The sequence below is a fragment of the Podarcis cretensis genome (genome assembly GCF_951804945.1).
Source record: "Podarcis cretensis genome assembly, chromosome: 2".
NCBI lineage: Eukaryota > Metazoa > Chordata > Lepidosauria > Squamata > Lacertidae > Podarcis > Podarcis cretensis.
Window position 1 is genome coordinate 30,019,519 of NC_137171.1, and position 26,395 is coordinate 30,045,913.

General features: G+C 43.3%; 2 protein-coding genes across 2 annotated transcripts in view; one reads left to right on the forward strand and one right to left on the reverse strand.

Annotated features, from left to right (window-relative positions):
- The window catches only part of LOC307209943 (uncharacterized protein), a 501,253-nt gene that overhangs the window by 407,488 nt on the left and 67,370 nt on the right, over positions 1–26,395 (forward strand). The window lies entirely within an intron of this gene.
- The window catches only part of LOC307209914 (E3 ubiquitin-protein ligase RNF213-like), a 111,023-nt gene that overhangs the window by 78,322 nt on the left and 6,306 nt on the right, over positions 1–26,395 (reverse strand). Inside the window, exons 3-12 of the mRNA XM_079965299.1 lie at positions 25,944–26,128; positions 17,704–17,853; positions 13,863–14,026; positions 12,013–12,171; positions 6,800–6,996; positions 5,551–5,810; positions 3,509–3,780; positions 2,615–2,824; positions 1,764–1,959; positions 590–645 (exon numbers count right to left, since the gene is read on the reverse strand). Of these exons, the coding sequence (XP_079821425.1) occupies positions 590–645; positions 1,764–1,959; positions 2,615–2,824; positions 3,509–3,780; positions 5,551–5,810; positions 6,800–6,996; positions 12,013–12,171; positions 13,863–14,026; positions 17,704–17,853; positions 25,944–26,093 (1,814 nt within the window). The 5' untranslated portion in view covers positions 26,094–26,128. The remainder of the gene's footprint in view (positions 1–589; positions 646–1,763; positions 1,960–2,614; positions 2,825–3,508; positions 3,781–5,550; positions 5,811–6,799; positions 6,997–12,012; positions 12,172–13,862; positions 14,027–17,703; positions 17,854–25,943; positions 26,129–26,395) is intronic.

Here is a 26,395-nt window from a genome sequence, read left to right on the forward strand (position 1 = left end):
CAGAGCAGCGATGTCACGCTGGCCACGTGACCCGGAAGTGTCTCCGGACAGCGCTGGCCCCTGGCCTCTTAAGTGAGATGGGCGCACAACCCCAGAGTCTGTCAAGACTGGCCCGTATGGGCAGGGGTACCTTTACCTTTACCTTTAGAGAGTGCAAGGCTTTCCTTTGTACCCTATTCAGCTCACTTTTGGTGAGAGATAGCCTCGGAATGCAGCCAATCGGCGTTCAGATCTTTTTCACCCCACTTTAGAATCTGTGCTGTGTCACTTTCTTATGGTTTTAGAAGAAAGCAAAATATCACTGGGTTTGTGCATAAAATTTTGCTAAATATCTGCTTTTGGGTGGGTGGGTGGGTGGGTGGGTGGGTTGGGAGTGAGTGAGTGAGACAGAGAGATCTTGCAAAATATCTTCCTGTGTATGAGAAAAAAAGATCTTGCACACATGGGCAGATATTTTGCAATATCCCTCTCTCTCACACACATGGCAGATGCTTTTCAAAACAATATGTTGAAAACAGAATAATGCATTTCAGTAGAGTTTCCTCTGGTTGAACACTATAATGAAGGTATACACGTATCTTTTACTTACTCATTTTGTTTGTTATTGAGGGCATCCAACACCTTCATCAGGAGTTTTTCTACCTCCTAAGAAATAGTGGCAAAAATTAATGTCGGAGAACTAGAACACTGCATTATCATCTAGTCTAAAGGCCAAACTATACATTACATTACATCAGGGATCACCAACCTCTGTGTGTGTGTGTGAGAGAGGGGGGGATTATATGGGGGCTGGAAATACTGAGCTTTTCTGAATGTGTGTGTGGGGGGGTGTGCTCTAGTATGTTCTGTGTGTGATTAAGAGCAATGCACTTGGGCAGAGAGAGAGATGCATGTGTGGCAGTGTGTATGTGAAGTGTGTGAACTGAAGTGCATGAGTGTGTGCATGTGCTGTGTATCTTGTACGTAGCAGGAGGAAATTCCAAAGATTAGGTGCTTCCATGCTAAAGGTCTGATTCCTACATTCTACTGAATGGTATCTGCAGGAGGTCCTTTCCTGCAGACAGTAATGATCAGATGGGCAAGACAATCGTTTAGGTTTCCTGGTTCCTACACAGGGCTTTGTTCACCACTATCAGCAGCTTTAACTTAGCCTAGTGGCTATTTGGAAGCCCGTGCAATTCTTTCAGCAGTGGCTATATTCTGCACTAGCTATAGCTTCCAGGATAATCACAGAAGCAACACAGAACACAAAATAGTAGTTCACTCTGGAAGTTACCAGTGCAAGGGCAACATTGCTATTACATTTCAGAAATGGCCATTTCTGTATTATTAGCCAATGCTGAGGTCACCTGGGTTTTTAGTGACAGTAATTAGTCTAGGAGCACCACCACACTATGACCCTGTCCAATACCAGGGAGAGCAGGGAAGGCTTTTTCAGGAGTCATATCACCACCTCCTTTTTCAAGATGTAATAATTGTATGACTTCAATAAGGACTACCGGGATTCTGTTGGGTAGAACTTTTTATTTTAAATTGTCTCATTTACTGACTTAACAGTCATATCATAAGCTGTGTTACATTTTAGGTCAGGGATGGGGGACCTGTGGCTCTCCAGATGTTGCTAAACTACCGCTCCCATCATCCCTGATCATGCTGGTAGGGGCTGATGGGAGTTGGAGTCCAACAGTATCTAGAGGTCCACAGACTTCCCACCCATTTTAGATGGATATTACTTTCTTTTTTTAAAAAAAATCAAAGCATACATCACAAGTAGAATGAGTGGCTTTCAAATCCTCCAGTCTATGAAAAATTCCTAGAAGATAGTCCAATGGTTCAGCAGGAAAGTCAGAGATAAATTCAGCCAAGGCTCTTCGAGGAAGCAAGGAAAACCATGATCTGAACAGTGCTCTGTTTTCTTTCACTAAATATTTCTTTTCTTTCATTTGTTGTAGTAAGAATCTGCAAAACCAAATAATAATAACTTAAATATACATAATGTCTTCATATAATATACAAAAAAGAATGCCATGTTCTCAGGAAACTGAACATTGTCAGGAACAGTGGAATAATATTTGTAAATGGAAAATTCAATCCTAAGTAGGGTTCAGGATGAGCAGATCAGCAAACCTACCACAACATCCCAAGCTTTGCTGGCTTGTGTGGGCTAAGATGGAAAGGAGAAATGCAATGTGTTTCTAACTTCTGCATTATGCCTGTGCCATGTTGGTTCAGCTGAGTAGTTCAAGGATTAGGGCCTTCAGGGCATCTGTATTATTTTGAATCCAGTGAATCCAAAGTTACTGTTGCCCCCACCACATCTTCAGGGCTTTCTGCCAGCACAGCTTTCCAGCAGAGAGCTAACAGTGCACCATCTTGACCTCCTCCAGCCATAAGCCTCAGAGATTTAGGACTGCATTCAAAGGCTACAATCCTAATCAAGCTTTTCTACAGTGGGATTGATTTCTGAGTTAACAAGCATAGTAATGCACTGTCAAATCTCTTCTAGTGTAGCATATTGATAATGTATGTATCTATTTATCAAACAGGAACAGGACAGCTTAATCCACAGATCATAATATTTTTAAATGAAAGGCAATAACATATTCCAACTTACTTCTCAGAACCCTTTTTTTCTTCATCAATCCTATATTTAACAAAGGGAAGACCTTTCAACCTCGCCCATGCATCTTCAGATTCAAGTTGAGCATTCTCTTGGATGTATTCAAAATCAGTAAAGAGATGAAGAACTGGGATTGTCCACAGCCACTGGTGAACTTGCCGTACAATACAAATATTGCAGAACAATCTCAAATACACCCCCAACCTGAAAGAGAAAAAGAAAAGCCAATCAGATGGTTGAAGAGGAACATTGGGACCTTTCTCTGACAAAGTCTCACATGCAGAAATTCAGGAGATGTACCTCTTATTAGGGAATTCAAGAAATGTAAATCTTATTGATGGGGCAGCTGTGGCCTTCCAGATGGTGGTGGACTCCCAGCCAGCATGGCCATTGATTAGGAACTATGGGAGGTCCAACAACATCTGGAAGGCCACAGGTTCCCAATCCCTGTGTTATGTATGGGGATGGTTGAATCCATTTAATTTTTGTCCAACGCACAGTTGCTAAAGTCACGCCTCTGTTTGGACAAAGGTAGCAACGGAATCATAATGCAACATTTTTTATTCAATACCAATCCCTCTACTTTTGAGCCCCAAATTATTATTTTATTTACAAAATTATTCATATCCCAAAGCAATTCACAGTATCATAAAAACAATCTAAAAATAAGCAAAACAGCTGACAAAGGAAGAAACAGTTATTGAAAAGGTCAATTACAGCTAGTTAATAATTGATAATAGAAATTTAATACGAAAACTAACAAAACTATATTCTGTAAGATGGCTCTTAAGCAAAAAAACAAAAAAAGCAAACGTAAGAAAAGACTGTTCAAAATAGGTGGGTTTTAAAAACTTGGTTAAAAATCTAGAATGTGGAAGTCATGCACACCTTTCATGGGATGGTCTCTGAAAGGCTGGGGGACACCACGAAATCTTTGAAAACACTTCTTTGACTTTATTCATTGCCTTTGCCAGTGGTTGCTCCTTCAGGCAAAGAAGGCTGCAAAATCTGATACACTCTTGTTTTGACTCTGGAATAACATAAAAATCTCCAGATAATAGAAAGATGGTCAATGTCAGGACTAGTTTATCATAATCTGATGTATTCCAATCTGCACTCTTTCGGTAATCTTCCAAGTAACCTTTAATCACCTTTTGAACCTAAATAAAAGAAGATAAAAGATAATAATAATTCAGCTCCAAAAATAACCTATTTTTCTCTAGAAGCTATTCTGTTCTGTGTCACATCTGGAACCAGTGATAATGGCTGAGTCTCTCCACCTTCTCCCTTCCTAGAGCAAGTCAGGAGGGGGAAAGAAGAAGAAGAAGAAGAAGAAGAAGAAGAAGAAGAAGAAGAAGAAGAAGAAGAGGAGTTTGGATTTGATATCCCGCCTTTCACTCCCCTTCAGGAGTCTCAAAGCGGCTAACATTCTCCTTTCCCTTCCTCCCCCACAACAAACACTCTGTGAGGTGAGTGGGGCTGAGAGACTTCAAAGAAGTGTGACTGGCCCAAGGTCACCCAGCAGCTGCATGTGGAGGAGCGGAGACGCGAACCCGGATCCCCAGATTACGAGATTACCGCTCTTAACCACTACACCACACTGGCTCTCCAGCACTTGGAAAGTACCTTGGCCAGCACTGCCAGTGCTAAAGCAACCAAAAAAGGAGAAATGTAAGCAGTGTGTTTTGTTTTGTTTTGTTTTGTTTTGTTTTGTTTTAATCATTTTTATTAGGTGTTGTTTTTTTTTTTTACAATGTCTATAATCATTACATTACATTCAAATTTCAATTTCCCCCTTCCCTGCTGACTTCCCGCAACTTCCATCTCTGGTTTATTACATCTCATATTACATTCTGCTGTTTATATATACGTCTATATTGTCATACTATTAGGTTTCCTATTTTTTATAAATAAAATTGCAAATGTTTCTTTAAATCCTGCCAATGACTCTATTTTTTTGTTGTTGTTTCTGCAAATATAATGTAATGCAGTGTGTTTATATAAAGAGCGTAAACAGAGTGTGTACAGAGAGTAGCTGCTGCCACTGAAGTAACAGCAAAACCTGAACAATAACCAAAAGTAATGGGGGTGGGGAGGTATTGCCATCATCACCATGTAGAGGAGGAGAGGAACTTAAAGTCCTTTGGCAAGTGTGGCTCACTGATTGGTGCTGACAGCAAGCCCCTTTGATATTGATTGTTCCTAGGCAAAAATACATTTTTCCTCTGCAGACTGATTTTGCAGATCACTTTGCTGGTCCAGAGAGGAAGAAAATCTGTTTGCAAGTCAAGTGTGAATCCAACCTGTGCCTGTAAACATAAAAGGCAGGTCTCACGGTCAATGTTAGTCAGCTGTCAGCTGAAGATGTGATTGACAAATCTATCTGTCAAAAAGATGCATGAAGAGTTGGGGAGGCAAGGATCCAACCCATCAGCCAGTTAGTTAAGATAAGAGATGGAGCTTTTTCAGGAGCAGCACCCACCAGATTATAGGATGCCTTGCTTCATGAGGTTTGCTTGGCCCACTTGCTTGTTGCGTCCTGCTAGCTGGTGAAATAGTTTTAGTATTTCAGTGAGCATTTGCTTTGTTGAGTAGAAGTTTTTATGTTGCTATTATGTTTGGTTTTGTATTGTTGCTTTTATTATGGATTATTTGTAATGACTGTAAGCCAACCTGAGTAATGCAAAAGCATGAGAATATGCATTTACACAGTCCCAGAATATCTATTTTATCCCATGTCAGTTGGTAGGAAAAGCAATTATAGCTGAAAATCTCAATCAATCACAACTGACCTAGTTTAGACCTTTTCATTCAATAAAATTAGCAAGCAACTTAACACAGTCACAGAGGACATCAAAAGATGCTGGTGATATAGTAATATGAACACTGACCCCTTAAGACAAATTCCTGATAACTTGCTTTTACAATACCTGCTTTTCATCAAACTGTAAATCTGTCCATTCCTTTGGCTCTCCCTCGTGTACCATTAGCTTCTTATTCACCAGGTAAAACTGATTAAATTGCTGGAAGAAGTTCTCGACATTGCAAGAAGTCAAGGTATTCAATATAGAGAGCAGACTATCCAGCATTATTTGTAAAGCCTTTTTCTTCCTTTTCACAATATTGTCATTTTTATTCCATCTGCTTAAAGAGGATTCTTTACATATTATATCATCAAACTGATGCCAATCTGTTAATAAAACAAAAACAAAAGAGTTTCTCCCCATTTTTTGAACAACAAGGAATTTTCATGATACAAGATAATTCTTTCCACCCCCCTATCTATTCTATATGGGTAATATAATTTCATTATTCAATATTCTACAAGCCATTATCTCCACCCGTCAAAAAAAGATATTGATGACCTCAATTTTAGAAACTCGGTTGCTTAATATAATATACTTTCAGGTCTCAAAGACATAAGCATGCATTCACGTGAACAAAAAATTATTTCCCCTGAAGGTTTTTCTGTGCTCCACCTCTCCCATGTATATAGATTATGCCTTTAGGAAATGGGAATTCCTGTTTTCCATCATGTCAGCAAGCCTATATATGCAGAAACATGATGCTGGGATCAGGTACGCTGCTAAATCAGAATGCTAGTCAGTGCTAGAGTGGGAGTCAATGCGGCATAGTGATTAGAGGTGCTAAGGGAACACCTAGTTCTTTAAATGAATTCAAATCTCTAAGGTCTGATGCACCTAGCATTGCTTTCCTTTTGGATGAAGACAGAAGCAAGCAGGGGGCAGACACCAAGTGCTCACCCATTTCTGAACAAAGGTGATTAAGAGCCTGGAAACCAAATCTTATTACGAACAGCTGAGCAAGCTTGTTTTCTCCTGCTCTGGAGAGGAGGACTCAAACCAATGGCTTCAAGTTACAAGAAAGGAGGTTCCAACTAAACATCAGAAAGAATTCTCTGACAGCAGGAGCTTCAGTGCAAGATTTAAAGGAGAGGTAGGATGGCCAACTGTTACTGTTAGTTGATATTCCTCCATGAAGTTTGGACCAGTCACCTTGGGCCAGTCACAGCCTCTCGCTCTAACCTTCCTCACAGGGTTGTTGTGAAGATAAAATATAGAAGGGAGAACCATCTCTGCTACCTTAAGCTCCTTGGGGAAAATATAGGTTATAAACCTAGTGCAAGCATACACACAGATACTGGAAACAGTTCCTTACCTGTACCACTTAAATACTTGAACTGTATAAATAAACAGCGATTCACATGGATTCCCTCTGGAGACTCTTTGGGAATAACTTCATACTCTCCTTCATCGCCACATACCACATAATATTTATAGGGAATTTGTTTATCCAAGTTGTCCATTGAAATGGTGACACAACCTTCGATTAGATGTTTATGTTTACCAACATCCCTGTTTTTAAAACAATCCATGTTTGCGATTATCTTAAAAGCAAAGTATATCCATGGTCGAGCAATAAATCTTAAGCTAAAAAAAAAAAGCTCTCTCAACAAAAACAAACAGAAAAGTAATGGTCTAAAGATAAAGTATTAGTTGTTGCATCGAAGCATAATCTTCTGGAGTAAATAGGGCTTCCAGATCATATGTTTTACTGCCTTTAGGAATTAAAAGGAAAGCACACACAACTCATTGGTTTGTCATAGTTTTAACACTGGGTGGGTAGGGGGAGCACAGAAAGAAGGTAGGATCTATTCTTGGGATCTGTGAGAAATGGAATGCATCCTAGGTATAAAGGAAGTATCTTTATTAGGGCCACCCAGAAGGCATAAAATTCTGACACATGCCTAGCTAAAACATTGGCTACTAGAGACACCACTTTCCAAAAGAGTAGTCTAAGAGAGATGGATCTGATGGTTCAACTGACAGCTGCCATAAGCCCTAGAGTAATGTGTAGAACTTCTATGTGAAACTACTATGTATATTGACAAATAGCTCATGGGAGATGCTTGTCTTGGGAACCTTTCTATTATACAGAATAATTTCCATGTTTTGCTTCTTCCTCATTCACTCCTCTCTTCAGTTCATTTATGAACAAGTTAGAAGTAAAATATAGCTACTTAAGGGACCCCCTTATCATTGTGAGAGCTGTCCATTAAATTCAGGCATAGATTTCTGCCCTACATCTTAGGCAGTGAAGACAAGACAGCTGATTGCTAAAATAACGTGCATCTATATGTCAGTTACATTAAAGAAATTTCTCAAAACATTCACTCTAAGATTACACCCAACTGTTCTACTTCTACTGTTGAGCAATATTTTCCCAATCTTCAGACCCAAATATCTCAAATTCATTCATTTTCCTTTTCACACAAAAATTCCAAAAGGGGTTCAGCAATGCTTTCTCTCTAATCAAACGTACGTATCAACTTGTCTCCAATAGCTTCAACAACCATTTCTCCATATTAAACAATAATAAATATTTTCTGTCTTTGTCCATTTAAGTGTCTCTCCTGTGACATGAGTAGCACTATGTTCTCAACCACTGAGCCTCTTGGGCTTGCCGTTCAGAAGGTTGGCAGTTCCAATCCGTGCAACAGGGTGAGTTCCTACTGCTCTGTCCTAGCTTCTGCCAACCTAGCAGTTCAAAAACCTACCAGTGCAAGTAGATAAATAGGTACCACTGCAGCAGGAAGGTAAACTGTGTTTCCATGTGCTCTGGCTTCCATTGTGCCAGAAGCGATTTAGTCATGCTGGCCACATGACTCGGAAAGCTGTCTGTGGGCAAATGCCTCGACCTGAAAAGTGAGATGAGCGTCGCACCCCATAGTCGCCTTTGACTGGACTTAACTGTCCAGGGGTCCTTTACATTTTACCCTTTTTTTACTTCTTCTGTGATCATACGTAAGATACTATTCCATAGTTCTTTTCTTGTTATGTATTCATTAATTCACATACATTCCCATTTCTGGTTAGTTGTACTTGTCAGTTTTCCATCCTTATTTTAAAAAATTACCCCTTCCACTTATACCTCTTTTTCCAAGGAAGCACCAGAGGTTTGATAACTTTTTCCTCTGAGTTCACTCCAAGTTGTACACAGAGCCCTTTCTCTCTCAATTCTATTGATGCTATATCAGGATTCTCTGTGGCTTCATTCAATGCCTCCAACATCACAATTCCATCATTACACACAGGATTACACACAGATGAACATGGTGGGTGGTTAGTAGAAGAACTCTCAGTGACAGGCAGGGATGGGAAGACTTCTCAGGGTGAAAGATTGGGAGAAAAAAGGAAAGCTCTCATGTGCAAGCTGGGAGAGTGCTCCACTTTCTGGGTGAGACAAGCTACCTTTGAGAGAGAACTCTGTATTTTCTATTCTCTTTCTTTCACTGTTTTTGTTTTAATTTTGATTAGTTTCTTCTATCTTATTATATTATGAAAAAAGCTTTAATACAATATTATTTTTTAATAAGATTTATTTTTTATATAAATAATAAATAAATAAATAAATAAATAAATAAATAAATAAATAAGATTTATTTTTTAACCGCAGCTGCTGAAAGAAAAGAAAGGGGTGAGCATGGGCTGCCCCAACCTTAAATGCCCCCTACTAGTCTCGCCCACACCGCCAGCCGATTGGCTGGCGCGGTGAATGATGAATGCTAATGAATCCCGGGATTCCCCAAGTCCCGCAAGGGTGTGAATGGGGCGTGAGCCCGCAAACCCCCCCCCCCCGTATGTCGGGAGTGGCTTAATACAATCTTATTTTTTAAGGGAAGAAATATACCTCACCTTCCAAAAAACTAAAAAGGAAGTATTAATAATAAATTATTATTATTAATAATAATAATAATAATAATAATAATAATAATAATAATAAAATTTTATTTATACCCCGCCCTCCCCGGCCAGGGTCAGGCTCAGGGTGACTAACACCAAATATAAATTACAATAAAACATAATAGGAAAAAAACCGTTAATTAAAATACGGCTTAAAATACAGCTTAAAATGCAGCCTTATTTTAGTAATAGCCCATAAATCAAGACCATAAAGGGAGGAAACACCAGATATTCACACTATCCATGCTGGTACTACATGGGCCAGCGAAAAAGCAAAGGGAAAATTTATACACCAAATCCCATATGAGGGGTCAGAGTGAGTCCAAGCCGAAGGCCAGGCGGAATAGCTCCATCTTGCAAGCCTGCAGAAAGATGTCAAATCCCTCAGGGCCCTGGTCTCTTGTGACAGAGCGTTCCACCAAGTCGGGGCCAGTGCTGAAAAGGCCCTGGCCCTAGTTGAGACCAATCTAACATCCTTGAGGCTCGGGACCTTCAAAGTGTGGTTATTTATGGACCTTAAGGTCCTCCACGGAGCATACCAGGAGAGGTGGTCCTGTAGGTACAAGGGTCCTAGGCTGCATAGGGCTTTAAAGGTCACAACCAGCACCTTAAACCTGACCCTGTCCTCCACTGGGAGCCGTGCAGCTGGTAAAGCACTGAATGAATGTGATCCCGCGGTGAAGACCCCGTAAGGAGCCTCGCTGTGGCATTCCGAACCCGCTGGAGTTTCTGGGTCAGATTCAAGGGCAGCCCCATGTAGAGTTACAATAATCAAGCCTGGAGGAGACCGTCACATGGATCACTGTGGCCAGATCAAGGCAAGGAAGGTAAGGGACCAACTGCTTAATATGGTGGAAATGAAAAAATGGCACCTTTGCTGTGGCTGCAACCTGCGCCTCCCTAGAAAGGGAGGCGTCGAAGGTTATACCCAAACTCTTGACAGAAGGCGCTGGCACTAATTGAGTCCCTGCAAGAGATGGGAGTTGGCCCCCCCAAACCCATGTCGTCCAAACCCAGCCAGAGGACCTCCGTCTTCAAAGGATTTAACTTCAACCAGCTCCCATGCAGCCATCCAGCCACAGCTTCCAAACATCTGCTCAGTGTGTCCGGGGCCAAGTCAGGGCGGCTGTCCATCAACAGATAAAGCTGGGTGTCATCAGCATATTGATGACAACCCAGCCCAAAACTCCAGGCAATCTGGGCAAGGGGGCACATAAAGATATTGAAAAGCATCGAGGAAAAGATTGCGCCCTGCGGTACTCCACACCCCAAGGAGTGCTGCGACGACAACTTCTTCCCTAGCACTACCCTCTGTCACTGACCTGAGATAAAGGAGCACAGCCGTTGTCAGACTGTGCCCTGAATCCCCACGTCAGCAAGGAGGTGGTCCAAAAGTTCATGATCGACCATGTCGAAGGCTGCTGACAAATCTAAAAGAATCAGCAGTCCCAACCTGCCTCAATCCAGCTGTCTGCGGAGACCATCCATTAGGGTGGCCAGAGCCATCTCGGTCCCATAACCAGGGTGAAAGCTGGACTGAAATGGATCCAAAGCCAATGTTTCATCCAGAAACCTACCAAGCTGTTCAGCAACCGCCTCACAGCTATGAGTTAAATTCATATTTATTTATTTAAAAAAAAAAACACACACACAAAAAACACAACAAACAAACACTAATTAACAACATAACAGTAGTTGACTTTAAATTCATATTTAAATTTGGTTGTCCCTCTAGGGACATTAGAGACATGATTATTCTAAGTTGTGCTGGGCAAGAGCTAGCAGATGCAATGGAAACTGAGAAGTAAGACTTCTTCGCAGCTTTCACTACCATCTCGCAGGCTTTTATAAGTGTCCTATAAGATGTTCTTGAGGCTCCATCAAGAGCATGCTGCCATACTTGCTCTAGCTATCTGAAGTCCCACTTCATTTTCCTAAGCTCCTCAGTAAACCAAGGGGCCCAGTTTCGGTGGGGTCGCAGAGGGCACTTAGGTGCGATCTCATTGATGACTGCCAAGAGTTCTTATTCCAGTTCTTGACAAGCTCATCTAGTGAGCCGCTGGGGGCAGCAGGGTCCCACAAGGCCTGACGAAATCCATCAGGCTCCATCAGCCTCCATGGGTAAGCCCAAATAAGCTCGCCACCCAAGCGAGGGGGGGGGGGCGAGAAGTCAATCCTGGCTTTCAGAGCATAGTGATCAGACCATGGCACTTCCACAAGCAAGGACATGCTCACATCTATAACCACGCCAAAGATCAAATCCAGCATGTGGCCTGTTTGATGTGTGGGGCCCAAAACAAACTGGGAGAGCCCTAACGTCACCATGGAAGACACCAGGTCCAGACCCCGTGAGGAGGGGGCTTAGAATGGACATTGAAGTCCCCCAAAACCAATAGGTTAGGGAACTCCAAGGCCCAGCCTGCCACCACCTCCAGCAGGCCTGACAGGGTGGCTGCCGGTGCGCTAGGTGGTCGGACTGCCAAGCTCTCCTTAGTGCCCCATATGTATCTGCATGCACTCTTAGTAACCATATTAAGAGTTTCAAAAATATATATATATATTTCCCTAATTTTTAGAAACATGGTATGTGGATGCTGTCTTTTCTGGCCACTACAGAACTATACTTACTTTGTGCAAACCAGCTCACAGATATTGTCTTCCCAATCATTATATCCAGAAATGCCTTCTGCCCTAATGAAGACTCTAGGCTCCTCAGACTCTGCTTTGAAGTCCTTAGACAGTATGGCATGGAAAAATACTGTAACACCATCTTCATAACTCACTTGGCTGCAACAGTAAGAAAAAGGTCAGCTTAGCTTGTTTTGACAGATGCAAATACATTCTGATACTTAGGGGTAGAATTCAGCCTGTTGCCCCATCAGCATAAACATTTCTGCTTGCCCAATGAAATTATCTCCCCTCTCCTCCCCTGTGCTCTTTTCTACAGATTTTCAGGGGACATGGAAAGAAGCTCTGTTGCACTAGCGGTATTTGTTGCACTGGCTTCTGCTAGTGAAATCAGATAGTTGAATCTAGCCCTTAAGATGCAGTCCTATGCTCACTCACTCAGAAGCAAACCTCGCTGAACTCAGTAGGACTAAGTTCAGAGCAGGACATGTACAGGATTGAACTGTTAACCACTGCAGAATTTGGAAGGAAATGTTCGTGTTCGTGTGTGTGTGTGTGTGTGTGTGTGTGTATGTATGTATGTAGGTGGCACTTGAATGCTTTAAGAACACCACAAAATGACACATTTTACATGACCATTCTCGATAGTTTTACATTAAGTCAAATGTGGATTCCCTTCCCTTTCAGACCAGAATGAAAATGAAACCACTACTCATCAGTTCTTATTACACTTACCGTATTTTTCGCTCTATTGGACGCAGTTTTTCTCCTCCAAAAATTGAGGGGAAATGTGTGTGCGTCCTATGGAGCGAATGCAGGCTTCTGCCATAGGCGCGCGCAACCCCTCCGGCAGGGAGAAGCTGCACGGGGCTATGGCTTCTTTAGCCCTGCGCAGCGTCTCCCGGCAAGGAGAGGCTGCACAGGGCTAAAGGGGAAGCCAAAACAGCGAGTGGGATCCATCCCGCTCGCTGCCTTGCCTTCTTCCATAGCTGCGCGCAACCCCTCCGCAAGGAGAGGCTGCCCGGGGCTATGGATTCTTTAGCCCCACGCAGCCTCTCTCGGGAGGGAGAGGCTGCCCGGGGCTAAAGGGGAAGCCAAAACAGCGAGCGGGATCTATCCCGCTCGCTGCCTCGCCTCCTTCCATAGCTGTGCGCAACCCCTCCGCAAGGAGAGGCTGCACGGGGCTAAAGGGGAAGCCAAAGCAGCGAGCGGGATCCATCCCGCTCGCTGCCTCGCCTCCTTCCATAGCTGTGCGCAACCCCTCCGCAAGGAGAGGCTGCATGGGGCTAAAGGGGAAGCCAAAGCAGCGAGCGGGATCCATCCCGCTCGCTGCCTTGCCTTCTTCCATAGCTGCGCGCAACCCCTCCACAAGGAGAGGCTGCACGGGGCTATGGATTCTTTAGCCCCACGCAGCCTCTCCCGGGCGGAAGAGGCTGCAGGGGGCTAAAGGGGAAGGCAAAGCAGCGAGCAGGATCCATCCCGCTCGCTGTCTCGCCTTCTTCCATAGCTGCGTGCAACCCCTCCGCAAGGAGAGGCTGCACGGGGCTATGGCTTCTTTAGCCCTGCGCAGCGTCTCCCGGCAAGGAGAGGCTGCACGGGGCTAAAGGGGAAGCCAAAGCAGCGAGCAGGATCCATCCCGCTCGCTGCCTTGCCTTCTTCCATAGCTGCGCGCAACCCCTCCGGCAGGGAGAGGTTGTGTGCAGCCTGTACGCTGCTCTTTGGGGCTGGGGGGGGGAATATTATTTTCCTTAATTTCCCCCCCTAAAAACTGGGTGCGCCCTATGGTCCGGTGTGCCCTATGGTGCGAAAAATACGGTAATACCACTTCAATAAATTTACATGAGTAATACCTTTGCTTAACTTCCCAGTTTCTCTGTTTCTTTGTTTGCTTATGCGTTCTTTTTTTCACATTCTGATTTGCAATAGCAGACAGCTTTCCCTTCTCAGGTCCTTCTAAAGGAGTTTCTGTATTTTCTTCCTTTTTTAAGATTCCGATTTTGGTCATTCCTGCTTTCTGTAACACAGCAATGCATCCTCCCATGAGTCAATGTTTAAGAAGTTTCCCTGCCCAGCTGATGTGAGGAAATTCTTGCTTGCTACAGGATAAGGCTGGAATAAGATACCACATGATCCCAGAACACACTGCTTTCATACAAATAAATTTCCTCTTTTAGGATATCATGCACAGCACACTGTAAAAGGTAAAGGTAAAGGTACCCCTGCCCGTACGGGCCAGTCTTGACAGACTCTGGGGTTGTGCGCCCATCTCACTTAAGAGGCCAGGGGCCAGCGCTGTCCGGAGACACTTCCAGGTCACATGGCCAGCATGACATCGCTGCTCTGGCGAGCCAGAGCCGCACACGGAAACGCCGTTTACCTTCCCGCTGGTAAGCGGTCCCTATTTATCTACTTGCACCCGGAGGTGCTTTCGAACTGCTAGGTTGGCAGGTGCTGGGACCGAGCAGCGGGAGCGCACCCCGCCGCAGGGATTCGAACCGCCGACCTTTCGATCAGCAAGTCCTAGGCGCTGAGGCTTTAACCCACAGCGCCACCTGCGTCCCTACAGCACACTGTACATAAACGTAAATTAATAATTTAGGCCCCCTTGTAGTTTGTCACTTGTCTGTGTAGAAACTGATTGCAGGCGAGAAGCTGTTGTCCTTTGTGGAATCCTACCTTACACTGCTTCCCCTGATCTCCATTGTGGCCTCTCTCCTTATATAATTTTAATATCTATATATAGGTCTTTCAACATTGTTCTGTTAATATGTTCTTCCAAGACCACCTCTGTGCACCTTTTCTCTAAGGGAAGTAATCAGTAGTCCCTTCCTTCCACTGCAATGCCTTTCCTGTGTGCATTTTTTAAAAATTGTAAGTTATTTGCCTTTCTTTGGTCTCATCCTGAAATGAACTGTGGTTGAGGAGGACCAAGCCTAAAACTTTGTGTGCATTCCCTGCCTTCAAACAACAGGTAGTGCCATAAACCATGTGATGGACCTTCATCCCAGATAAGTGACCTTCAGCTAAGGATGTTTCTATCCCATAGGGTGAAGGAATGAAGTTGGAAATTATTTACAGAAATAATAAACTATGCCTTTAAACCTTACTAAGCTGGAATCTACACACATATAAAAAACCACTGTGAAAATGCTTTTTAGAAAAACATTTTGAAAAATATATTTAATTTGCCAATGCTCACCACCGCCATCTAGTGTCACATTTGCATGCTGTACTTTACAATACACTTAAAATGTTTTATTTGTTGTTGTTTAGTCATATCCAACTCTTCGTGAAATTGCACGTTTGCAATTTGGTCTCTGGATCCTCTGTCCCCTCGAAATCTAGCTTGCACTTCTGGGAGTTCTCGGTCCACATACTGCTTAAGCCTGCCTTGTAGAATTTTAATCATAACCTTGCTAGCGTGTGAAATGAGCACAATTGTATGTTGGTAGTTGGAGCATTCTTTGGCACTGCCCTTCTTTAGGAATGGGATGTAGACTGATCTTCTCCAATCCTCTGGCCACTGCAGAGTTTTCTAAACTTGCTGGCATATTTTAATGTAGCAAGCTTATTAAGTGTAGGAAGTGTATTAAGTTTAGCAAGTCCTATTTGCTGCCATTGTTGTTGTTGCAGAATCAAATGTGTACATCTGGTTAGCTTTTGGGAACAACATCGTCAATATTGCCTCAATTTATAAAAGGTTTATTGGCAAGCATTTCACATACAGAAATCTAAAAAAATAATAATTAACGTGTTATGGTAAAATTGTTTAAAAGGTACCCCTGCCCGTACGGGCCAGTCGTGTCCGACTCTAGGGTTGTGCGCTCATCTCACTCTAGAGGCCGGGAGCCAGCGCTGTCCGCAGACATTTCCAGGTCACGTGGCCAGCGTGACGAAGCTGCTCCGGCGAACCGGCACCAGAGCAGCACACGGAACGCCGTTTACCTTCCCGCTATAAAGCGGTACCTATTTATCTACTTGCACTTGAGGGTGCTTTCGAACTGCTAGGTGGGCAGGAGCTGGGACCGAACGACGGGAGCTCACCCCATCACGGGGATTCGAACCGCCGACCATGCCATCGGCAAGTCCTAGGCGCTGAGGTTTTACCCACAGCACCACCCGCGTCCCTGGTAAAATTGTTAATTATGCATAAAAGTGTGATTGCTACAGGCTCATCCCTTTGTTTCTTACTCTTCAGATATAAACCTTTTCCAGAAATCTTGTTCAGCATTAATCATTACATGTGACAAGAATTCATACTTTTAGGTAGCGTGGCCCACAGAGCAACAGCCTATGTCAGTCTCTCCCTTCAGGCTTGCTTGTAACTAGTAACAACTTGTTTGTCTGTAATAAACATGCACCATTAAATATTTTAAAATAGCATAGAACTGTACAACAGCAAAACTGCAGCAAGTAAGAAAAAAAAAGATGAATTATAGAACAAAGAAAAAGAAATCAGCTACTGTACTGGTTTATACTGTACAGCTTGGATCCAGATGTCCAGTCAGTGGAACTAATTAATTTGATGCTCCTACTGAAAGAAGTGATGGAGGTGTTGTTTTTTTGTCAATTCCTCTTTTCCCCTGCAAGCCCCTGTGCCACCTGCACCAGGAGAGCCTCCGGAACAGCATGGAATGTGCCATGTAATGTGTAAGGGGGAAGGAAGAGGTGGCAAAGGTCACCACCCCCAATTCTTCCAGCAAGAACCTCTCATAGATTGCAGACCATTTCACAAATAGGAAAAGTCCTTCTGTTCACAGAAGGGCAACTCAAAATCCAATCTAATCACTCCTGTGGTCCACTGAAAACAGGTTTTGCAACAGAGGCCACAGTGTGTCTCATACTGGGAACAGCTGCACCGCTGACCTGTTCTGAAAAAGCAGATGACTCCAGTTTGATCATACAAACAAGCCAAGTTACAAATGGCAGAGGAGGCCATCAGGGAAAAGGAAAAGTGGTTTGTAAAACTCATTCACTGGATAACCCATTTTATATTTTATCAAATCCTAATTTAATTGTCTATACTGAGAATTCAAACCACCCATATTTTCAAAACTATCCTCCCTCCACAGCAACTTGTCAGAGAAGAAAAACCAGTATACACCATCACTCCAAAGCAGAGATTCCACAGAAAGGGTTCCACAGCACTATCACATGCCTACAAAGAAGTACCATTTAGTTCAATAGGGCCTACTCCCAAGTAAGTGTACATAGGACTGAAACAATAGTCATGTTAATATACAATATTCTGGAAGGAAAAACTTAGGATAAGAATGTTGAGGTCTGTGAGAAACTGCAGCTTTGAAGTGGACAATTAGTGAGTTGGCAAGAAGCCAAGTGAAACAAGCATACGTGAGAAAGTCTGCTTGGAGACGGGGAAGTCTAGCAACAGGTGGTGATTGGCTAAAACTTTACCTTTATAAGCAGCATGACACAGCAGTTTGGTCCTGAAGTTCAGAGGTTGGTGTGTAGAGTAAGAATCGAGTCTGTGTATGTAGTAACTTTACAAAGCTGTGCTATACTCTGTATATACTCTATATATTTGGTAAAAGCAAATACAAATCAAGTTACTGTTCAGCAAGTTATGTTCCTGAGTCATCATCCTGGACTACACGGACTAAGCAGTTGGTAGCAGAGAGTTTTGGTTGAGATCCAGCAACAAAGAAGGCACACAGAGGACTTAATACTCACCACTTTGTCAGACCAACTTTGATCCTTTCCTGGGCCCTTCTTTGTCACATTTCTTTCAGCTGCAGAACCAAAGGCAGCAGTGTTACCTTCTGAGCTTCTTCCAGCATTACTACCCTCTTCATAGTTTATTCCAGAGGTAGCGCTTTGGTCCTAGAAATTAAATACAAGATTTTTACACAAAGCTTTGGCAATTTGTTTCATCATACACTGAGGGCAGAAATTCAAATTTATCATGACAAAAACAGGGAACTGGGTAACTATGGTTTGAAAGCAATCCCTTTAAACCAAGATTGCAAACCACAGTTGGATCCTGCTTGACAATTGCATCTGGGATGGGTTGCTTGAACCAGTATGCTGGTTCTGATCAAATATAACAATGAAATGTGGCTTCTGCAATTCTGAAAGCAGGGCTGGCCTGCCCATTACCCTCACAGAAGCCTCAGGCAACAGACTGGGGTCAGCTGGAAAGGGCAGCAGATCCAGGCCCCAAGGATAGTGCAGCTTGCCACCTCCTCCACTCTCTCATTATGGAAGGAAAGAGAAATATCACAAGACTTTCATTCTCATTGTCTCTCTAAGGAAATGAGGAAGATTGGGATAAAAATCAAAGCATAGTACCACAGTGAAGTGGAGCTACTGTTCAATAGCCATTGTACAGCTGAACTGTAGCTGCTGTTCAACAGTTTTAATCCATAATTTGTTTATTTATGTATGTACATTTCTGAGCACTATTCAAAGTGTGGGTGCTGACCTGTAAAGCCCTAAAGGCCTCAGCCATGTATATTTGAAGGAATGTTTCCACCCCCATTTTTCAGCTCGGACAGTGAAATCCATAGTGATATCCATACATAGTTGTAATCCACATTACAAAAAGTAATGTGTACCCAAGCTGTGTCCCATTATTAATTAATTAATTAATTAATTAATTAATTAATGCCCTGCACATCTGATTGGGTTGCCCTAGCCACACTGAATGGCTTCCAACACATACAGTATAAAAACATAATAAAACATCAAACATTAAAAACTTCCTAATACAGCGCTGCCTTCAGATGTCTTCTAAAAGTTGTGTAGTTCTTTATCTCCTTGACATCTGATGGGAGGGCGTTTCACAGGGAGGGTGCCACTACCGGGAAGGCCCTATGCCTGGTTCCCTGTCTTCTCGCAGTGAAGGTACCTCCAGAAAGCCCTTGGAGGTGTATTTCAGTGTCCAGGCTGCACGATGGGGGTAGAGACGCTCCTTCAGGGATACTGAAGGAAGGTGAGGACAGGTGACCTCACCTAGGCCCGAAGTCACCTACCACCAAAGCAGGCTCAAAGCTTCTCAGAGCTTTTCAAAATCATTTTTCTCAGCACCTAAAAGGCATTAGCTAAGCATCAGAAACATTCTGCTTGCTGTAACTAAAAAGATTGCAACAAAGGTAGGGAACACAGTCCATTCTTTCTCAGGCCTTTCTGATGCTAAAGAACCACATTGCAACTTACTTTCTGTCCGGGAACCATGCCAGAACAAGAGATTGAAACATATCTGAACACTCTGAAACCCCTTTCTTGGGAAGAGTCCAATTGTCCCAAGACAGCTTTCTGTTCATGCTCAGAGGACTCCTGAGGGAGGAGGAAGGAGGAGGGAACTGGAAAGGGGTATATATGTTTGTGCACATGACTGTGAATTTTGTGCATGCTTTTTGTGACTTATCACACTTGCTCCTTCTACCAGTTCATGGATAGTAGAAATAAAAGCCTTTTTCTCCGAAACTATTCCTTGAGTGTCTGTTGACTCCCACTTCCCTTTCCCAGGCACAATATTTTTCCCACCCGAGGGCAAAGCCTCATAAGGCTACAATACTGGGCCAAGGCCATTTAGGGCTTTAAAGGTCAGCACCTTTGAATTGTGCTTGGAAATGTACTGGGAGCCAATGTAGATCCTTTAGGCCCCCCTGCGGAATGCCCACCCATCTGATGTCAAGGAGATAAAGAACTACACAACTTTTAAAAGATATCTGATTCTGAAAGGAAGTATTGGAAAGTTTTTAATGTTTGATGTTTTATTATATTTTTATACTGTATGTGTTGGGAGTCACCCAGATGGGTGGGGTATAAATAATAAAATGATGGTGATGATGACACACCATTTCCCTGTATTGTTCACACAGCACATTTGTTACTGTGGCTGATACTTCTTGCACTTGATTATATGTAACACTGAGGCCCAGATAAGACAGTAATTATTATTATTTAATGTTTGATGTTTTATCTCTTTTTATTATTAATAATATTCTGTTGGGAGCCGCCCAAAGTAGCTGGGGAAACCCAGCCTGATGCATGGGGTATAAATAATAAATTATTATTAAATTACAATTATTTATGACTTCTTTTTTGTGACAGTGTGAATCATGAGAGCTATATACAGTGGGAGGGGTGTTTCTCTCTCTGAAACATGAAGTACACTCTGAGTATTTTCTTTTTGTTCATGTTTGATGCTGTTAAATCGAATAACAGGGGGGGGGATGAAGGTTTTAGGATCGTATTTGCAGGGGTTGGACTAGATGACCTTTGGTGGTACCTTCCAACTCTACAGTTCTATGGTTCTGTGATTTGGTGGGGGTTTAATCCTGGTGTTTATTTTGCTCTAGGAGGCTTCGTTTGGTAAGAATGCAAGAGTTAATGCAAAAGACATGACGTTTTGTTAAATGAGCCACCGTGGCTGCTAGAGGGCCATGAAAATTTGTGTCCCAGGCTTTTAAGACTCATCTACTTATGTACTATCTGAAACCAAAGTGGTGCATTGGTTGCCAGATGTGAAATATTTTGGCATTCTTTTCAGCTCTCGCACCCCACTACCAGCTCCAAGTTTCCCTCACTCTAAGAAGTGAAAGTACAGTGGTGCCTCGCAAGACGAAAAGAATCCGTTCCACGAGTCCCTTCGTCTAGCGGTTTTTTTGTCTTGCGAAGCAAGCCCATTGACGGCTTAGCGGATTAGCGCTATTAGCAGTTTAGCGGCTTTTAGCGGCTTATCGGCTTAGCGGATAAGCGGCTTAGAAAAAGGGGGGGGGGGAGGAAAAAAACCCGCAGGAACTCGCAATACATTTTCATCTTGCGAAGCAAGCCCATAGGAAATTTGTTTTGTGAAGCACCTCCAAAACGGAAAACTCTTTCGTCTAGCGAGTTTTCCGTCTTGCGAGGCATTCGTCTTGCGGGGCACCACTGTACAGGGAGCCAGGCACCTTCTTGGTATTGACACCCACCCTGTGGAATGCCGTCCCATCAGATAGCAAGGAACTTTTTGACTTTCAGCAGACATCTGAAAGCAGCCCTGTATAAGGAAGTTTTTTTTTTTTAATGATTTATGCTTTATTGTGTTTTTTTATAATTTGTTGGGAGCTGCCCAGAATGGCTGGGGCAACCCAGTCAGATGGGAGACATATAAATAATATGATTATGATTAATTATTATTATTATCATTTACAGTGTTTGTACCCAGCTCTTTAAAAAGGATCCCAGAGTGGCTTACATAAAATCAAAACAAGACACTTCCTACCCACAGGCTTACATTCAATTTTGAATTTAATTCATTTTTATAATGTTTTATAATGTCACACTGTTTTAATGTTGTTAGCCGCCCTGAGCCCGGCTTCGGCTGGGGAGGGCGGGATATAAATAAAAATTTATTATTATTATTATTATTATTATTATTATTATTATTATTATTATTATTCTAATAAACAAACAAACAAAAATACAACACACAAGGGGGAAAGGAAAGTAAAACTGAAAAACTCAGGCCCTAATGTCTAGACAGCTGTTCTATCTCTCCCACTGAGGCAGCCTGAGGAAATGTCTGCCCCCAGATGACAGTTGAGAGAGAGGAGTCCTGGTGGAGCTAGCCTGTCGCTGCAGAGCCAATGAAACCACTGAGGAAGACAGGCAGTGATTTAAACACGCACATACCAGAATATTTATTACCACCAACCTTTTTCAAAAATCAGGCGTATTATTGATCACAACCGAACACTGACTTAAGCTGCAATCCTATAGCCACTCACCTAGGAGCAAGTAAGCCTCACTGAACTCAGTTGGATTTGTTTCTGAATAGACCTGCATAGGATTGCACTGTTACTGCAGAAATTGGAAGGCGATGTCAGAGTTTACATGGTTTATATTTTAGTGGCACCTTGAAAGCCTTCTGAAATCCACGCAGCCAGTCAAGTTAATATGACTTTTCTAGACAGTATTATAGTCAGTCGAATTTGGCTTCCCTTCAGTTTCAGAACTGCCTCACACCTTAAGACATGGATTGGGGGGGTTAATTAATTAATTAATGGGACTTCTGCGATGGCGTGATGGCACTTTCCCCCCTCGCGTCGTTGGGCCTGCCCTCACTTAAATGTAGTGTACCCACCTCACAGAACACCTCTTCCTCGAATTCCCACAAACTACCTCAGATTATCTTGTGGGGGGCATGTGTGAGGGAAAATTTAATAATATGGAGTCTCAGGCAGGATTAGATTAAACAAACAATAAAGATATTATTTAACAAAGGAAGTTTATGACATGAGTGGGTAAAACATAGGATACTTCAGATTATAATGTTATTTCACTTCACTGCTTTCTCAGATGTTGCACAGCTGTTGCTGCTTAATACTTTGATTCTTAAACATGGTGGTACTTCCTGTCAGTTACACACCCCTTAGACAACTCTACTCCTGAGGTACTCCAAGTAACAGACCCAAGGGATCACTGGTCTGGGAGTCTTCTCTTTCTAGAAGAATCTCTCCCCTCCTGACTGGAATGAGACCTAAGTAGACCTTCTCTTTACAACTTCTACTTCTCCTGGCTTAGCCTCAGCCTCCCAGTTATTTCCTGGCCTAATTACTCTTACAGGACACCACACATTGCCCTTCACACTAAGCTGAGACTCCTTTCTCTAGCTTGTGATATATTCCTCAGAGTGGATGTTTCTACCCAGAACCAACTCTCTCTCCTCTCTCTCCCAACCGCAATCCTAACCTACTCAAACTGTCTCTCCAAATCCTCTCCTTTTCAACTCCCCCTCCTGGAACCCCAGCCAATCATAGGCTGCCATTTGTTAACCATTTGCTGGCAGGGAAAAAGAAAAAGAAAACACTTGGTGAACCAACCTGCCCAGCAAAATCACAACTCCCAGCGCCCCAAAATCCAACAACATTTGGAGGACCACAGGTTCTCCACTCCTGATTAGGTAAAGGGACCCCTGACTGTTAGGTCCAGTCATGACCGACTCTGGGGTTGCGGCGCTCATCTCGCTTTATTGGCCGATTAATTTGGTTCACTAAGACAATAGCCAAAGGAATGTTAGAAGGCAAAATAATGAATATACAGTGGTACCTGTTACATATGCTTCAGGTTACATACACTTCAGGTTACAGACTCCGCTAACCCAGAAATAGTGTTTCAGGTTAAGAACTTTGCTTCAGGATGAGAACAGAAATCATGCTCCAGCAGTGTGGCGGCAGCAGGAGGCCCCATTAGCTAAAGTGGTGCTTCAGGTTAAGAACAGTTTCAGGTTAAGAACGGACCTCTAGAACAAATTAAGTACTTAACCCGAGGTACCACTATAATCAAACATGGGCTACAGTCCATTTTAGGACCAACTCTGTAGCAGTGATGCCACTATTGCATCTCTTCAGTGCTGTCTAGAGGAGTTTGTTCTGAGTGGTGAAGGTCTGTCCTATGACTTTGGGTGTGTTATATATGGATGCAAGGATGTGATTGCACTAATTTACCTGAAGCTCTCTCTCAGTGTGTTCAAAAACAGTTACCAGGGCATCAACTGGAACTGCTTTGCAGGGATGAAGCAAGTGGGCATAAGGTTTATATGGACCTAGTTGTTCCTCAAAAGCAGGGCACAAAAAGTGATGTTCAAAGACTCTTGCTGCACCCCATAGTCACTGGCCTTTGACAGTGGTTTTCAACCAGTGTGCTGTGGCATCCTGGTGTGCCTTGAGTGATAGTAGGGGTGCCACAGGCAACACTAGCCTCTGTTCATCTTTCTTACCCTCCCTCCTCTGACACCCTGCTCTGCTTCCCAAAGGCTTGCACAGCTGCTTGTTGCAGCAGCCCTGGCTACAAGCTTCCCAGACAAATGGTGCCTCTGGGGCTGGCCAGGGGGTGCTGGTTGCCAGGAACTGAGGTGGCTCAGAGACCAGGGGTGGCTGCAGCGGCTGCCTGGAGGACTCCCTAGGGGAAGGGAGAGGAGAGGAGGGCTTAGAGAACACTCCACAAGGGAGGGTGTTTGAAAAAGGGCAAGAGGCTGCCAGCCTGGCAGGCAAGGGGGGACACAACAAGGCTCCTGAACCCTACAGCGGTGTCACAGAAAGAATGTAGTTGATCAAGGGAGCCATGGACTCAAAAAGGTTGAAAACCTCTGGCCTATGAGGTGCCATCTTGTCCCTCATGCTTTTGAACTTCTACATGAAACTACAGCATATGATTATCCAGAGTTTTGGCTGAAATATCATCACAATGTTCGTGTGCTAATTTTCATCAGATTGTATGGAGGAAGTGAAAACCTTGAATCGAGGTCTGGGGGATGAAAAAACAAGGAAAATAATCAAGTAGAAGCTGGATACTTCTTTCCTTTGATGGAATGCCTACTTTATTCTAGTTTAAAAACCTAACATTTCTTTGCATGATTGATTGCATTTCTAACTAAAAGAGTTTCCGAGGCTTAAGTTCTTTTGTTGAAATCTTACTGTGTTTTACAAATCGAACCTATGCACCTAGAAGTAAGCATCACTGAATTCAATGGAGCTTACTCACAGGTAAACTATGCATGAGATTGCTGTTATGCCACTTAACTGATCAGGGATATGAACCCAGGCCTCCCAGATCAAATTCCAACATGCTGACTACTAAACCACCCTTTAACAGCTCAGTAATCTGTGATTACTGACACAGGTGGCGCTGTGGGTTAAACCACAGAGCCTAGGACCTGCCAATCAGAAGGTTACATGAAGCATATGTAACCTGAGGTACCACTGTATATTCATTATTTTGCCTTCTAACATTCCTTTGGCTATTGTCTTAGTGAACCAAATTAATCCAAAGTAATCAGGAGTGGGGGACGTGGGTGGTGCTGTGGGTTAAACCATAGAGCCTAGGACTTGCTGATCAGAAGGTCGGCAGTTCGAAACCCTGCAACGGGGTGAGCTCCCATTGCTTGGTCCCTGCTCCTGCCAACCTAGCAGTTCGAAAGCACGTCAAAGTGCAAGTAGATAAATATGTACTGCTCTGGCTGGAAGGTAAACGGCGTTTCCGTGTGCTGCTCTGGTTCACCAGAAGCGGCTTAGTCATGCTGGCCACATGACCCGGAAGCTGTACGCCGGCTCCCTCGGCCACTAAAGCGAGATGAGCGTCACAACCCCAGAGTCGGTCACGACTGGACCTAATGGTCAGGGGTCCCTTTGCCTTCACCTTTAATCTGTGATTGTCCACTATTCCAGTATGCGTAGGATCAACACATGTGTCTGCATTTGAGACTCGGCTTGAGGCTATGGTCATGTGGGCTGCCATGGTGAGCTCTCCCTCTTCAAAGTGTACCACGACAGCACTGGTTTCTCCTGTCTCCCCTTTCTGGAAGGAAGGTTATTGCCTTCACCCAACTCATTCCAGTCAACATTGTTCACAGCTTTTACTGTTGAAAAATAAGCCTGCTTTCAGAGAATTTGGCATCCTGAAGCAAAAGGTAATTGCTTGCTTACTAAGGCAGAAGCTATAAACCAGTCCATTATTGCATCCACTGTGTATGTTAACAGTGTTACAACCCAGCAAAATATATTTAGCAGCGCCAAGATATCAGTCATCAGTAAGAGGCGTGTCTATCATTGTCGATTTTTAGAGATAGAAGCAGTGCTTTTTTCTTTTAAAAATGTTTAGTGGTACTCTCAAGAAAATAACCATTTTATAGTTCAAATTGGGAAAAGTAAATACAGTATATGGACAAAAGTTCAAAAATTCACAAAATGTTTAGGGGTATGCATACCCCTGCTTCCCCCCAGAAGGGACTTTAGAAGTCATTCAGTCCAACACCTTGTTCAGTACAGGACTCTCACAACTACAGCATCTCTGGCAACACAACCTCTGTTTACATTCCTTCAGCAGAAAGGAGCGATTCTCTTGCATCAGGGAATAAGAAACATTGCAAAAAACAAAACAACCCCCCCCCTCTACACAGTATACAACCTGTATTGAAATATACTCACTTTCTTCTTGAGGTGTAAGGCCTCAGTCTTAAGGAGCTCTACCAGAGAGCCTTCTGGCTCCCCCTGTTCTTCCTCAGTGGGTGGCAGCTCATCAACAGAGGATTCCATGGGAGTGGGGCTTTCTGCCCTTTGTTCAACCCCAAGGTCCATCTCCAGCACGGAAGTCAATTTTGCATCTCAATTTTCTGCAAATAAAACAAGCATTCCCTGTAATATTATCTCACTTGTGGGGTGCCTCAAGGTTCCATCCTCTCCCCCATGCTTTTTAATATCTATATGAAGCCGCTGGGAGAGATCATCAGGGGGTTTGGGCTGGGTGTTCATCAGTATGAGGATGACACCCAGCTCTACCTCTCCTTTAAATCAGAACCAGTGAAGGCGGTGAAGGTCCTGTGTGAGTGCCTGGAGGTGGTTGGAGGATGGATGGTGGCTAACAGATTGAGATTGAATCC